Source organism: Candoia aspera, chromosome 1, assembly GCF_035149785.1.
Source record: "Candoia aspera isolate rCanAsp1 chromosome 1, rCanAsp1.hap2, whole genome shotgun sequence".
NCBI lineage: Eukaryota > Metazoa > Chordata > Lepidosauria > Squamata > Boidae > Candoia > Candoia aspera.
The window spans coordinates 14,828,071-14,843,083 of NC_086153.1; the positions used below are offsets into that span (position 1 = coordinate 14,828,071).

The following is a 15,013-nucleotide window of genomic DNA, read 5'->3' on the forward strand; positions in this document are numbered from 1 at the left end:
GAAGTGACGAAGGCATGAGTGACTGTGAACAGTGCCTCCCAATCTAGGAACAGGCACACAAGATGTATTTGTGCAAAGGCTCTTATTTATTTATTTAATTTTATTTTCTATCCCATCTTTATTATTTTTATAAATAACTCAAGGAGGTGAACATTCCTAATACTCCTTCCTCCTCCTGTTTTCCCCACAACAACAATCCTGTGAGGTGAGTTGGGCTGAGAGAGAGGGACTGGCCCAGGGTCACCCAGCCGGCTTTCAGGCCTAAGGCAGGACTAAAACTCACAGCCTGCTGGTTTCTAGCCTGCTGCCTTAACCACTAGACCAAACTGGCTCTTCTGGCTATGGCTGCCACCTGCTCTTCAGACAGGAGCTGTGAGTCCAAGAAGACCCCAAATTGGGCACCAACTCTGTCTGGGAGAGTATAATCCCACCCAGAGTTATTGATGGAAGATTTCAAGCTACAGGAGGCCTTCAAGCCCAGAGCCACTCATTCTTGTCAGGATGAAGCCAAGTCTGTTCAACCCCATGCAGGCACTGAGAAAGTACCCTGATGGATGGCCAGGGGCAAAGATGTATAACTGAATATCATTAAGTACTGATGGTACTTAACCATGTGCTGACGGGTGACCTCATCCAGTGGTTTCATGTGAAGTAGGAACAGAGAGAGAGAGTTAAGCCCCACAGCAACCCATAACCTCTCCCCCTTGCCCCACAACACCGACTGGAACAAGCCTTGGAGGAGGGAGGAGAACCACTGAAGAACCATGCCCCACTCCCAACGCCCTCAACTGGCCCAGAAGGATACCATGATTGAAGGCATCAAAAGCTGCAGAGAATTTAAGGAGGGCCAGGCTGGACATGCTACCCCTGTCATCTACAAGTGTAATCAATGCTGTCTCAGTATTATAAACTGGCCTTTATATCTCTTTTTCTATTGCCACGGAGAAGAGGCATTTTGTGGCGTGTTCTGCTTCAAAGTAAGTTCCCCAGCTACAAATAATATCCACCTTAATGTATGTCCGTGGTAGTGGAGAACAGAGAGTGCTACAGATCTAAGCTGCAAGCCTTCAGATGACTGATAGATGGCAGTAAAGAGGTCAAAATATCAGCCTCTCCCTAGCCAGCCATGGAAGAATTCTGGGAGTTGAAGTCCATGCATCTTAAAGTTGCTGAGATTGAGAAACACTGTTCTGGAGTCATCGCTTGCTGTAGCAAAAATAAAAAATAAAAAATGCCAGTTTGGTTCAACAGTCCTCCCAAAGTTTTGTTCCAGTTCCCGACCCTACACTGCCAAAAACGTGGTTGGATTTGCACCACCCATTTGAATCTAACAAGGGGCTAGATTATAACTTCTCCAGCTACAGGCGAATGTATCAGTCCACCTTCTGTACAGTGCCTGACATTCATAAATGGTTCAGATGTTACAAACACAGACAAAAAGCTCAATTTTTCTTTCAGTGTTTTTTTTTTCTTTTGGGGACTGGAAAGAGATTTGCTTTGGAGAAAAGAAAAATCAGTCATGTTGTATTTTATGCAGGTGAAGCAATTTATTCATCATTGGAAGAGAAGACAAAAAGCAGGGTCTTTTCCAATCAGCCCTAACCCTCCTTGACTGCAACATTAAACCCTAACTGTGAACATTCAGAAGTCCCTGGATTTTTTTAGAAGACTTACACAGTCGGTACATCTGTGAGAACACAGCATCTCTTTGCGTGCCTTCAGGGGACACGATCCATCTCCTAATTCTGCACAGTGCATTGCTACATTGCCCCACCCTATTGATTAAGGAACAGGAAAGGCATTCTGCAACAGAAATTTCCTGCCTCCACGCAAAAGGAAGAATATTTACTACAGCAATTCCAAAGCTGATAAGCCATCTTTTCTCAATGTTTGTTTTTCCACTTCAACTGGAGCCTTAAACAAAATGAGTTGTTTTTTTAATAGACGCCGCCGTGCCGTAGCGTGTGGTAGAGTCACCAAGCTTGGCCCCCTTCTTGTTTGCACGTGATGGATGGCTGCATTATTCAGCCCCAAACCAGCCAGAGAGGCCATAGCAACTGGCTGGGGCTTCCACAGTTGTTCACAATGCAGGAATATATAAATCACAGAAGAATTAATGAAGAATTGACATGTAGGTTGTACACTTTTTTGAAGAGCATTTTCTTTTCCAGTTAAACAGAAAGCATCTCCATCGCTGTTAGATATTGGCTCCTTTCATTAGAAGAGGATTCTTTACTTAGAAATACTAACCTTGCAGGGATATTTATTTCAGAATTGCACACAATTTCACACTGGAGGTCCAACCTGGGAGGGAGCTGGGAAATCTATTGAAGAAACTTAACATATGACAGCCGCACTGTGTTTTCTGATCTGCCAAGCCATCACGAGAAGATGAGGAAAAGAGCTGTTACGAGGCAACCATAGGGGGAGTCAGAACTGTCAAGATGGAGGCTATGACCTCATGATCAAAGTCCTGCTTCTTTCAAAAGGGATGGGGTTTTGATCATGCCATCTTGACTTTTTTGCACCCCCCCAACACAACCTTGGAGCTGTGTGCACACACCATTTCTCTCCTCCTGTGACATGTCTGGATGATTAGAAGATTTCCTTGCTGGATAAAATCCTTTTCTTTTTTGGCCTTTGAGCCACCCAGCATGATTTGTGCAATTGTCACAAAGCATACTGCATGCTATAATCATACCCTGGAAGCCTGCCTAGCTCAGAGAAGTCATGCAAACCATTATCCGTTTGGTGTCACAGGGATGTGATTTTAGAAACCAGGACCTGTTCATTCAACTGGGGAAGAGGAGGGAGAAGGGAGGAAATTGAAGGAATACACACAGACACAGTTTGTTCCTAATCTTTGAAATCATGACTTAGAGAATCAGAAATGGTGATGAATCAGTGACGCTGCAGGATATTTGATTCTTTTGACGATCTTAGAAAAATGCCCTGATGGATAGGTTGTAAGAGATAATTCAAATCCCCCAGTTGAGACACCCCAAACTCCAACCCCCTTGGTTTTACTCCAATTGGTCACATTCACAAAGCAAAGATATTAAGTCTCCCAGGCTATCTAGATATTAATTTCCCCAAGGAGTGCCTGCAGCTGTTTTATGTGGGCAATCCGGAATGTCACAGTTTTGACTGCCGTGTGAAACAAATGTGTCTCCAAGGCAGAGCCAAAATCTACCAGGATCATGAATGTCTGAATCCATCAGTTGCAGCTGGAGACCACTGAGTAAAGTTCAAGGACATCCCCGCTCTCTAAATCAGGGGTGGGCAACTTGATCATCCAAGCATCACTATCCCTGCCCTCTCCAGAGAATAGCAGGGGATGTGGTGGCAACGTTGCTAAAATTGTGGCCCTTGTACATTTTCTTCATTCAAATGTATGTGTTCAGTTGGCCAAAAATTTAAAGGATTTATTTTGAGTACTATTTTGCCTAGAAAGCAAAACATTTTGCCACTGAAATGGGCAATTTACTTTCAAATGTTGGTAGTAAAATCTTGGATGAATAATTGGGAAGTGGGGCAAACATGGATTTAGGGGTCATGGGATGCAAGGGGTTTAGCTCTAGATATTCAATGGTTCTGAGCCTATCAACAACATTCTTGTAGGGGGAAGAAGAAGAGAAGGACGAGGTTCAAAGCAGGGTGGCTTAGGGATGGGGGTAGGCTTGGTCCTGTCCTATGGGGCTCCACCCTTACTTCCAGATTTTCCCATTGTCTCCATTCTCATGGAACTTGTGCAGGTGGTCGGCGTACCTGAAAGAAAGAGGTTAAAGTTTGGATCAGCACATTTAGTACAACATGTCACTGAGATTTATAGCACCTTTTCATGGACTGAAGGGGTTTAAGACAATTCACCCAGCTAAGTAACCAGGTAGAAGACAGTGCCATGTTCTGCCTTCCATGGAACCCTGAACGTGATGCTGAATTGGTTCTGCCTTGGATCCATGGCTCGGGGCTCTCCCAAGGGGTGTGTGCCATGAACTTCTTCCAGCACCCTGAGCTCTGGACCCGTAGATCCAAAGCAGGACCCAGAGGGGGAATTGATAAAGCAATCTTAGCTTTGAATGCTTAGGTTGTACGCCCCAAAAGAGGAAACATAAACGTGAATACATAAAACATCTTATCTTTGGATGCCTGTTCACATCACAATCAGAGAAATCAGAGCAGCCCATGTGGTTGGCCGACTCAGCAAGGCACAAGATTGTGAGGAGTAGAGAAAAGTTCTCAGGGCAGTTGCTGTTTGCAAAGTGCTTAGTCAAAATGCTGCACCCCCTTTTTCCAAAGAAAAGGCAGCTTTTGCCAAAGTAGCTGGCTTTAAAAATGTAAGCAGTACGCAGGCTCCAGTCTGCCTGGGATGATTCTTTTGGCACCTACTTTTTAGCACAATAGGCGGAACAGTCCCTTCCCACGCTCTCGCTCCAAGCTATTTTGTAGAGAACCTGGAGAATCAAAGATAGCCCATTAATTATTTTGTGATGACTGGGAGTTTTGCAGTTGCCTTACTAGCTCTTCTGATTGGTTCTAATTTACATGCTGAATTCACTGGGTCTGCATGGCCATGATGGGTTGAGGAAATATGCCCTTGGAGTCCTCAGCTGCCTTTCCTGGTTGCTGCAGACATCCTTTTACCTGCTGAGGTTGAGAAACACTGGCCTGTACAACCATTCATGGAAAAGGGCCAGGTTATTTGCAGGACTGGCTGTCTCCAATAATTCTGCCTCCTGCACCAGATCTGACAGAGCAGGCATGCTCTCAGTCCGTTCCATCAATAATGCCATCAGGTGGGCCTTCTTTGGCATGGTGCCCACTGAATGGAACAAAGGGCCCCATGGTTGGGATTGGCCCCGATGGCCCCAACCCTGGCCAATCCCAACCTTCCCCAACCCAACATGGTGGCTGGGGAATTCTGGGAGTTGAAGTCCACAGCTCTTAAAATTGCTGAGATTGAGAAACGCTAGTTTAGAGGACCAGGCATTTCCCTTAACTAAGCCCCAGCATCAGTTCCTTTCCCATTGTTCAATATGGTGCCCTTAGCAGCAGCAGCAGCAGCAGCAGCAGCAGCAGCAGCGGTGGCCACTACCACAACAGGGACTACAACTATAAATGTGTGTGTTTTGCAAGACCGATTATTGGAGGAGGGAACACACTTACCAGAAAAACGAGGCAATGCAAAAAGAGTGTGTAGAAGAACGCAATGGTACGAGCCATCTTGTTGGAAAGGATGAGTCTTCCCTGCAGGGATAATAAAAAGGATGACAGAGTCTCTTAGGACTATGCATACCTGGAATGTTTGGAAAGAACCCAAATTCTGCACCAGTTCACTTCCCCAGTCAGTTTATGATGCCCTTCATAACCCTGGGATTTCCTCTAAGTTTGCTAATGGAGGGAAGCCCTGAATCTTGACTGCCAGCTGTTGGAAAACATCTTCTTCCAACCCTTCTGAGATTTCTGGAGATATGAAGGCTAAAATGGTCCCATCGTGTAGATTGACTGGTTGCAGCAAATGGATTTCAGCAGTCCGATTTACCAGGCTAAGGGTGGCTTTATCCCATGGGCTGAGATTCTGGTACTTCCTTTGACGTTCCTGCAAATAAAAAAGCCACAGCAGAGATAAAACCACTGGTTCTCCCAAGAGAGGAACAGAAAATCAGCAACCCCAGCCAGTGAATTAATTCCAGTTTTAATCTCTTTGCTGCTGAAATGCAAAAAGATGCTGGTTCAGTTCCCTGCTTGGCCTTAAATCTTCCCAGTACTTAGTGGAACTAGGTCATATCCTACAGTCTTAGTCCGCAAATGGTAAAATGGGAATGCTGCTGCCTTTTTTCACAGGGTTCCTAGTCAAGGAGATGAAGATGATTTTATCAAAGACACCAAGTCCCATTGAAGAAATAGCCCAAATCAAGTACCGTGCCGTGAACAACACTAAAATTATCATTTTACGCAGACCTGCTAGAAGTCGTGTTTGGCAAGTTCTGGCAGAACCGGGCAGAAGTATTTGAGAACAACAAGAGAAGCCTTTGCTACTATGTAACGCTGGAGATTTATTATTACGATTTCTGCACTGCCCATTCTACTAAAATGGTCCCCGCCGCTCCCCCTTTGGAAAGGTCCATAGAGATCCCTACCTTTCGACTGAAAGAGGTGAATGGATCCAGGCGTTCCTCATATTGGGAAGAGTAACGCAACTCTGTGTCATCGCTGCCAGCCCCCTGGAAGAGAGCCCATTCAGTTTGTAAGCGATGGTCAGCCCCTGATGACTTGCACGGATGAAAATGGCCAATACAGAAGTAACACGGAGTCTCCCTCCAAATGTGGAAGTTCAGCCGGAGAGCGGTGGTGTTGCTCATGTGGCCAAAATGGGCTAGGTAGATGTCAGGTTGAAGCATGGGCTCAGACAATGGAATCCATAGAATTCATTTTGGACATTGAGTCCATGCCCCTTTGCAGTGCAGGAATCCAAATTAAGCATCCCTCACAAATGACTGTTCAGCCTCTGCTTGGACACAGCCAGTGAAGGGAAGCCCACCGCCTCTGTGGGCAATTGGCGGCACCACTGAATTTATCTCAGGAAGGTTTTTCTAACATCAATTGGAATCTGCCTGCCTGTAACGTAAATCCATCATCCTGCTTCCTGTACTCAGAATGAGACAACAGGTCTTGATCTTCTCTGTGTGGGCCTTACAGGTTTTTGGAGAATGCTATCCTATCTCCTCTCTGTTCTCAAAGTTAAATATTCATTTATTTATTTATGAAATTCAAAAGGCTGCCCAACTCAGAATTTACAACTTCAGTAAAGATAAAAAACAATCCAAACAAAAAATAATATAAACCCCGCTTAACAAACCACAATTAGTACCCAAGTATGTAACCAATGCTGGGAAAAACAAGCACTCACTCTCCCAGCAGGATGGGCTCAATTATCATCCTGGCCTGATGGATGGAAGACAAGCCAGACTTAAACAAGGGAAACCCTGGTAAGGATTCCAAGTGGATGATGGGGCAAGTACAAGACATCATGGGACAAGTGGACAATAAAAGTCTTCTGCAGGAACAGCCTTGCAAGAAGAAGAAGTAGGGAGAGAACTGCTTAACCATTTTCAATTTAATTGCTATATCTGTGGATGCAGAGAGAAGTGATATAACTGGACTGAACAGGTTCAAATTAGTGGTAGTGGGTCAAACATTTTGCAGACTTAAGGAACTCAGTTTGTCCCTTCAAACTTTCCCCTGGGAAAAACACCAGCCCATTTTGCACCTTAGAGGTTGCACAAAAAGGGCTAAAACATTTTCCCCCTGTCCTTCCCAAGAGCCATGGAAACGGGGCAGCCTATAGGCCATGCAGTATCCCTCCATTCTTTTGACCAATGGGACATGGAGAGTCACTCCTGAAACAAACTATCCCAGTTATGTCATTCAAAAGAGACCTCCCTTCAAAGAATCTTGGGAAAAAGCAGATCAGCAAGTTGTTGTGATGCTGGTATTCCCAAGGAAAGCAGTTTGCTCTCTTCTTTCCTTCTCAGTTGCTGTTTGCTCTCTTGACAAGCGGTTCTTGGATTTCCTCAGCCCACCAGGGTACTTGGGAAGGAGAAGAGCTCTCTCTTCTGGAGGCAAGGGGGACACACAGCAGAGCAGGGAGGGCAAAGACACAGTGGGCAAATCGGGCTTTGTGGGAAATCAAGCTTGCTTCCTCAGACAAATAAATGATTTTGATTCAGATTTACACAGTGCCTTCTCTCAGAGGTCCAGGATTAAGCAACAGATAAAAAATGAAACCAAAGAAAATGCTCCAACTTCCCTTAATCTATTGCTCTCCAGATGTATTCTGATTGGGAGATTCTGAGGCCAACACATCTGAAGGGAACTTGATTGGGGGAGGATATATATGGACACACATATGGCTTTTGGAAATGGGATTCACCAGTGGTATGATACTCTTCACTGGAGGGCTTCCACCCTGGTTTCACATCAGTAGCAGCAAAAGTGGTCCATCAGGTACCCTGTTAGGTTTTTCCATGCCAAAAGTAAAGAGTCTGGCTCAATAGCTGAGGCAATTGCTTCAACAGAGGCATGGAGTGCCTTGTTCAGCAACTGATTACTATGTGCTGCAAAGCCGTCTCTGTAGAAAACATTTCAGTAATGTAAATGTGGGGCTAGCTAATCTTCCTTACTCGCATCACAAGTCATGGGGGTGGAAAGGCAAACCCATATAGTAGATTAAGCTGGAGGGCCACTCAAGCAGGCTAAACCTATCACATTTTGCAGCAGGTGGAATAATACACAGAACTCTATACCATAAAGAATTAAGGTGGAAGGAATCATTTTGCAAACACAGATCCAGCTATCTGATGCCAGCTCTTGAAATGGGCAGCCTGCTGAGCTGTCCTGCCCAGCACACTCACCCGACCAGGGTAGCTTTGCAAGAACTTAATTTTTTCATAAAGTTTGATGTTGTCAGCTCGCAGGTTGTCCAACTCGCTCTGCAGTGCTTGCATGGTGTGCTGCATCAGACGGTTCTCCTGATGCAAAAGAGGACAAAGGGTCAAAATTAAACCTGGATGCTTGAAGCATAGCATTGAGACAGTGCTCCTAATCAAAGCACAGGCATTCCATAATAATCATGGGGAAGAGAAGGAGTTCTGTAATGACAATAATGAGGGGGAGTTTGGTGTAGTGGTTAAGGCATCAGGCTAGAAACTGGGAGACCATGAATTCTAGTCCTGCCTGAGGCACAAAGCCAGCTGGGTGACCTTGGGCCAGTCACTCTCTCTCAGCCCTAGGAAGGAGGCAATGGCAAGCCACTTCTGAAAAACATGCCAAGAAAACCGCAGGGTCCAGGCACTCTCTGAGAATCAGACATGAATGAGTGTGTGTGTGTGTGTGTGTGTGTGTATAATATAACCTAAGTTTTCCTCAATGTTCATTTTGCCCAAATGCTTACTACATAACTATCTCTTGTTTGAAGCAATTTGGTGAGTTCGTAGTAATGTTTGCATTTGAACTAAGAACATCCCTGAATTTCTTAGCCATTTCACTGTACGAACTTTCCATTCATGGACTTCTCCATTTCAAAGGAGAGAAGGTAGCATGACTAAGAGGCAGATTCAGCTGCCTGTAATTGGTAAACCAGTACTGATCTGACCCAGGTTAAGGTGACTCCATTTACTCATTTTACAGATGAGTAGAATCCAGAATGAAGGAGAAATTAAAAGAAGGCTGGGATAGGCTTATATCAAGGAGAGTATGAGAAAGATGCCCAGCCTATGTCAAGTTTCTGCTCGTACTTGGTATCTAATAAAACTGAATCTTTGACCATCTTCATGTTGCTAGCTTAATGTATTACAGTTAACATCTGTGGTTTATTAAGCAGATTTTAGCTATAGCTAAATACTGTAACTTAGTACAGCAAGTGAACAGGCCTGTGTGTTCATATGAAAAACGACATACGAAAACGATAATGAATTTGTTGATTCTGGCCCTGTGACTTTTGGATGAGCGTCTTACCAAATCTCTCCATTCCAGATCTAGATGTAAGAAAACTCCATGGTCTCTTACCGCTTCTAGCTCATGGTTCCGGGCCCGGAAACGCTCCCTTTGGCTGGAGATGATAGACAGCAGAGAATCCACCTGACCTTCTGGAATCTGGGTGCTTGGTGATGACGGGCGGCCTGGAAAACAGGCTGCGGTTAGAGATGGAGAAGACGGAGGCGGAGAAGAGGCCCAGGCTCACGGGGCACTGGAGGAACGTTCTGCCTGCGTGACGTATTGCAAGGCCGGCGGGGTCCATAGAAGGACTTGTGGCAAACGGATATGCAGGCTGCCACTTCATTGTATTTGGGCAAAAGCTTCCTTGGCTGGTAATGATAACTTGCAAAACGCAGCAGTTAAAACGGAAGCGAAAATTAAAAGCTTTAAAAACATAAGGAAAATGGGGGGCTGGGGGTGGGGAAGCTACGTGCTGATTAAGCCTCGTTTCAGTAAATGCCGCTGACTACAAGTTTGTCATTGGTGACACATTAAACGAGGTACAGGTAGTCCTTGAGTTACGATGGCAATCTGTCGCTAAGTGATGAGGTGATACAGTGTGACTTCATGTGACCGCATCACTTATCAATGGCAATCCCCACAGTCCCTGTTGCCGTTGTTAAGTGAGGATTATGGGTTGTTAAGCAAGCACCTCCTGGCAACTTCCTGCCGGCTTCCAACAACCAAGTCGATGGGGAAGCCGGCAGGAAGTGGCAAGTCCCAGACAGCTCGCAAGCAGGCCAGCAGGCAGTAGGTGGCTGCTGCTGAGTGGGAGAGGGAGTGAGGGGGCGCACAGGTGGCTGGGAAGGTGCAGCACAAGTGCAGCGAGGCTTTGGGTGGCTGCTTCTGGGTGGGGGAAGGTGCGTGAGTGGCTGGGGAGGAGCGGCACGATCCCAGCGTGGCTCGGGGAGGGTGCGTGAGGGTACATGAGTGGCCAGGGAGGGTGTGTGAATGCCCAGGGAGGTGCAGTGCAAGTGCAGCAAGGCTCGCAGAGGGTGCGTGAGGTCGTGTGAGTGGCTGGCAAGGCATGGCGAGGCACAGCGTGAGCACAGAGGGGCAGGGGGAGGGTCTGTGGGTGGGGGAAACTTACCTGAGCAACTTGCAACCTTGCCTGATGGCTTCCCCATTGACTTTGCTTGTGGGAAGCTGGCAGGGAAGGTCGCAAATCGTGATGACATAACCGTGGGACGCTGCAACTGTCATAAGTGTGAGCCAGTTGCCAAGCACCCAGATCATGATCATGTGACTGTAGGGGTGCTGGGATGGCCAGAACCTTGAGGACCAGTCATAACCACCACTTGTTTAGCGCCACTGTAACTTGGAACAATCGCTGAACAAGTGACTGTTAACCGATGACTACCTGTAGTCCCAGAGTGGCAGATCTGGCTTTCCTTAGACTCCAGAGAGCTCGGTGGGGATGGACTTGTGGGGAATCACATGTAAAGTTGCTAAAAACCCGCTACGGATGAGACACCAACTGTAGGGAGTGAAGAATCTTCTCTCCCTGTGATAAACTGAAACACTGCCCTGTTTTATACTGATTTTTCATGTTGGAAACGACGATAGGAAGGCAATGACTTTAAAATACATATATTCAGAATGGAATATGCCCTGCTAAGGGCCCAAAATATTTAACTTTTTTAGTACTTGGATGCAAATCTAAGGTCTTGTGCAAGTGCCCCCTGCCAAATTCCTCATTTATTTGTAAATAAATAAATTTCTGTACAAACTTCTGTAAAAAGCTCCTGCTTCCCTCCGATGACCACCATAAACATTGATTCCTTTTTAAAAGTGTCTAAGAAATTCACCAGATCTCATGAGATGTTAGCAATCTTACTTCACAATCCTGTATCTAATCACCAAATTCTTGTGTAATTTAGCAATCTCACAAAATTATTATCAGTGTTTTCAAACGGCAGTAACAAAACCAACATATGTTTAACCCAGTCTTTCTCAACTTTTTGACTCTGCAGGAACCCCCTGAAATATTTTTCAGGCCTTGGGGAACCCCTGCATTCAGGCTCAAATATGGGCCAGAAGTTACAAAATTATTACATTGGTTTTATGGGTAGGCCTGTATATATGCACTAACAGTGTTATTAAACTAAAAATAAAAAGAATGAAACTTGTCTCTTTAACGTGAAGTTGCCCAAATTTGAAATAATTTTTAAAATAAATCGTGATCTCCCAGGGAACCCCTGGTGACCTCTCGTGGAACCCTAGGGTGCCATGGAACCCTGCTGGAGAAACCCTGGTTTAACCTGATCTTGATGAAAGTTGCACTGGAGACTGCCTAGAGATGCCATAGTAGAGGACAAATAAGCCCTCATACCTTGGCCCAATGCTCTGGTTCACAAAGAGGACTTTAGTGGATGCACAGCTGGACACGAAGGAGTGGGATGTCGAAGGGCATCTAGTCTTTCTAAGAGCCAGGGGTGATGGAGATAACTGCTCATGCAAGCTAGACACTTACCATAGAAAAGTGCTGTTGCTTCTTTAATGGGCTCAGGAACAGTCTCCAAGTTTTGAATGGCAGCACCCTTTGGAAGACAGAAAGAAGAATATAAATGAATGAGCAGGTGAAGAATTGCTTCTTTGCAGGGTATAATTCATGACTGCATTGGGGACCAGAAGTTGGAGCCTGTTACCTTTTTTGCTCCTGGCTCCTCTACTAAGCTTCTCTTTGGCATCTGGCTTTGAGTTGAGTATTAACATCTGCTACATCCATCAAAGGAAAGGCTGACCTTCTTGCTAGTCAAAGTATTTTCCCCCAAATGAAAATGGTAGGTATTCTGATAAAGAATGGGGCCAGGCTGGGAGCCAAGCAGCAAATCTGGATCATTATGGATTATTTTGAAAAAGCCACTTGCACTAGTTTTACAGATGGTCTCTCATCTACCCCGTCCCTTGCTGGCTGTCCTTGCTATAAACAAGCGGGATCTTCTCCAGGGGACCCACCTCAGCATCCGGACGGTGCATTGCAGACAGGGACTGGATGGTGCTGAGATCATGCTCCAGCTTTGCAATCAGATCTTTCTGGTCGGTGACAGCAGAGACAGCTTCGGTGAACTGGATCTGCAAGTCAGTACAGCGGCCTGTAGGGGGAAGAGTGAGACGCTTTTATTGTCGCAAACCATCCCAGAGAAGTATTGAGAACAACCTACCTTCTGATAACATTTCTGTTTCAGAGAGGCAAAACCAGATAAGGCAATTAAGATAGAGGAAAGTTAAACGAATACGATAAAATTGACCTCTTGTGATATTATCTGGCTCCCCCACCAATGGGCAAAGAAACAGAACTGCAGAATAACCTGACCAACAAACTATTTGTACATATAAACATACTGTACAGTAAGAATGCAAGGGAAGGGCCTGTTCCTTACATAATGTTCTCTATGCAAAATAAAGTTGTCTTAAAATTAGAGGAGAGCATTAAAACATGTGATTCCCTACTGGAGCATGAAGTGGTATTATCCAGGAGCTGTCTACTGTTGCATCAGTGCAATCAGTTGTTTTTTTGTTGTTGTTGCCTTCAAGTCAGTCTTGACTCCTGTCAACTGCCTGGACCAGTCCCTGCAGTTTTCTTGGCAAGATTTTTGGAAGTGGTTTGCCATTGCCTCCTTCCTGGGACTGAGGGGAAACGACTGGCCCAAGGTCACCCTGATGGCTTCCTGCTAAAGCCAGGTCTAGAGCTCATGCTGTCCCAGTTTCTAGCCTAGCCTTAACCACTACACCAAGCTGGCTCCCACTGCCGGGGAACAGATACTCACATAACAGTGAACTGGATTTTTCATAACCTTATTTAACAGAAAGCAGTCCCCTGGAGTCTTATCTTTACCTAATGCTTATCTTTATTCAGTGCTATCATATCACTGATACGATCAGAACTGGAAAATCCACTATGAAATATACTACAAAAGCAACATTGGAGTGAAGAGTAAGATGCAATGAAGGAATGTGTAATAAAAAGATAGATTTAGTAAGCCAGCCAACATTTTTTCCTTAAAGCTCTGGACTTTCCCCCCACTTGCTGGAAAAGCAACCAACAAATTAGGGAGAGTTGAGCTTCCATGAAAAAGTGAAAAGGCCGCAAGCACATCCTGGAAATGCACATGTGAAGGTGCCAGGGCCAAGCGAAGAACAAAGGATATATTTTTTGTCACAGTAAGAGACGACAAAACTTAAAACAAATATAAAGCACAACATACCAAACTTATGAATAGGCAAGAAATACAGCACACGCAAGCAGCAAATAACTGTAAATCTTCCAGACTTCCAACCCAAAATTGGCCCAGATGGGTCTTAATATTGAGAGAAAGCTGGTCTCTCCATCTAATTCAGATGATGTTTATTCATGGGAAATACATACTTAAGAAAAAGCTGAGCAAAAATCCATAGAGTGTTCCTTGATCCACATCTGGAGAGCTTACTGCTAATGCTGTGGGGGGAGGCGTGAGCCTTAACCACTCTGTCTGAGCACAGTGCCCTCCCCTGAATACCCAAGTCATTTTCAAATGGACAGCCACCCACTTCAGATAGCGTGGCTTTCAGGTAATCCGAGATGCAGTATTAGCTTCTCTCTCACTCAGCTTTCGTGGAAATTAAGCAGTGTCTGCATGCAAAACACATGGAGAGCTGCATTTGCAGCTCTGATCCTCCTGACAGCTAAACTTTCCCCCTCCAGAGTCCAAGACACAATCTGTAGCTTTGTGATGTTCATGTGGAAGAAATGGCAAGGAGGTATGGCAGCATGATCCACTTTTCCCTGGTACCTTAAAAACTCTGTATTATTCTATGTCACCCCATATTGCATTATTTGCTTGCCTTTGCACTCCGTATTTCTTTTTATGACCCTCTCATAGCCTTGTGTTGAACTGACCTTGATGTGCCTGCACCTGCTGTCCTAGACTTACATTGTTTATCTCAGCCTTATTGCTGTAATGAACAGATGCATAACTTTCAAAAGGGAGGACGAGTTGACAGAGGCCAAGATAAGACATCTCCCCTGGGATGTTCTAGCAGGCATCTCCAGATGTTAAATTAGATCACCCTTCCTCTCTTATGAAAAACTATCTAAGCCAAGAGAAGTCAAGGTGAGACCGGGAACTTCAGTGTAGATCTAACCAAGAAGATGCTATGTTCCAGCTGGCACGACAAAGTGGTTTGTCCACAATTTTCTTTGGAGTTCCTGACTGCAGAAAAGAATTTAGGTATACTTTCTCTTGTAATTTATATCACTTCAGTGAACTTTTGGGCTCTTTGCGCTACGAGTGTGTTTACTGCCTTCAATCCTAAAAGAATCTACTGGCACCCAATTGGTTATTAAGTGGCTCAGTATAGAACCAAACCACTAGAGGCCCGTTTTATAAGAAATACAAGGATGGCTGTTGACTTTTCTTTGTGAGACCCTTTCTAGATTGTCTTAGTCATTGATTTCCCAACCCACACAAGTTACCTGTTTTCATTTGACATAGGG

The 15,013-nt window shown here is 45.0% G+C and overlaps 1 protein-coding gene across 1 annotated transcript in view; it reads right to left on the reverse strand.

Moving 5' to 3' along the window:
* Positions 1–1,522: 1,522 nt before the first annotated feature.
* The window catches only part of CUX1 (cut like homeobox 1), a 344,892-nt gene continuing 331,401 nt past the window's right edge, over positions 1,523–15,013 (reverse strand). The window contains exons 15-23 of the mRNA XM_063297962.1: positions 12,496–12,632; positions 12,011–12,077; positions 9,568–9,680; positions 8,415–8,531; positions 6,141–6,224; positions 5,543–5,599; positions 5,167–5,247; positions 4,390–4,454; positions 1,523–3,768 (exon numbers count right to left, since the gene is read on the reverse strand). Coding sequence (XP_063154032.1) covers positions 3,708–3,768; positions 4,390–4,454; positions 5,167–5,247; positions 5,543–5,599; positions 6,141–6,224; positions 8,415–8,531; positions 9,568–9,680; positions 12,011–12,077; positions 12,496–12,632 — 782 coding nt within the window. The 3' untranslated portion in view covers positions 1,523–3,707. The remainder of the gene's footprint in view (positions 3,769–4,389; positions 4,455–5,166; positions 5,248–5,542; positions 5,600–6,140; positions 6,225–8,414; positions 8,532–9,567; positions 9,681–12,010; positions 12,078–12,495; positions 12,633–15,013) is intronic.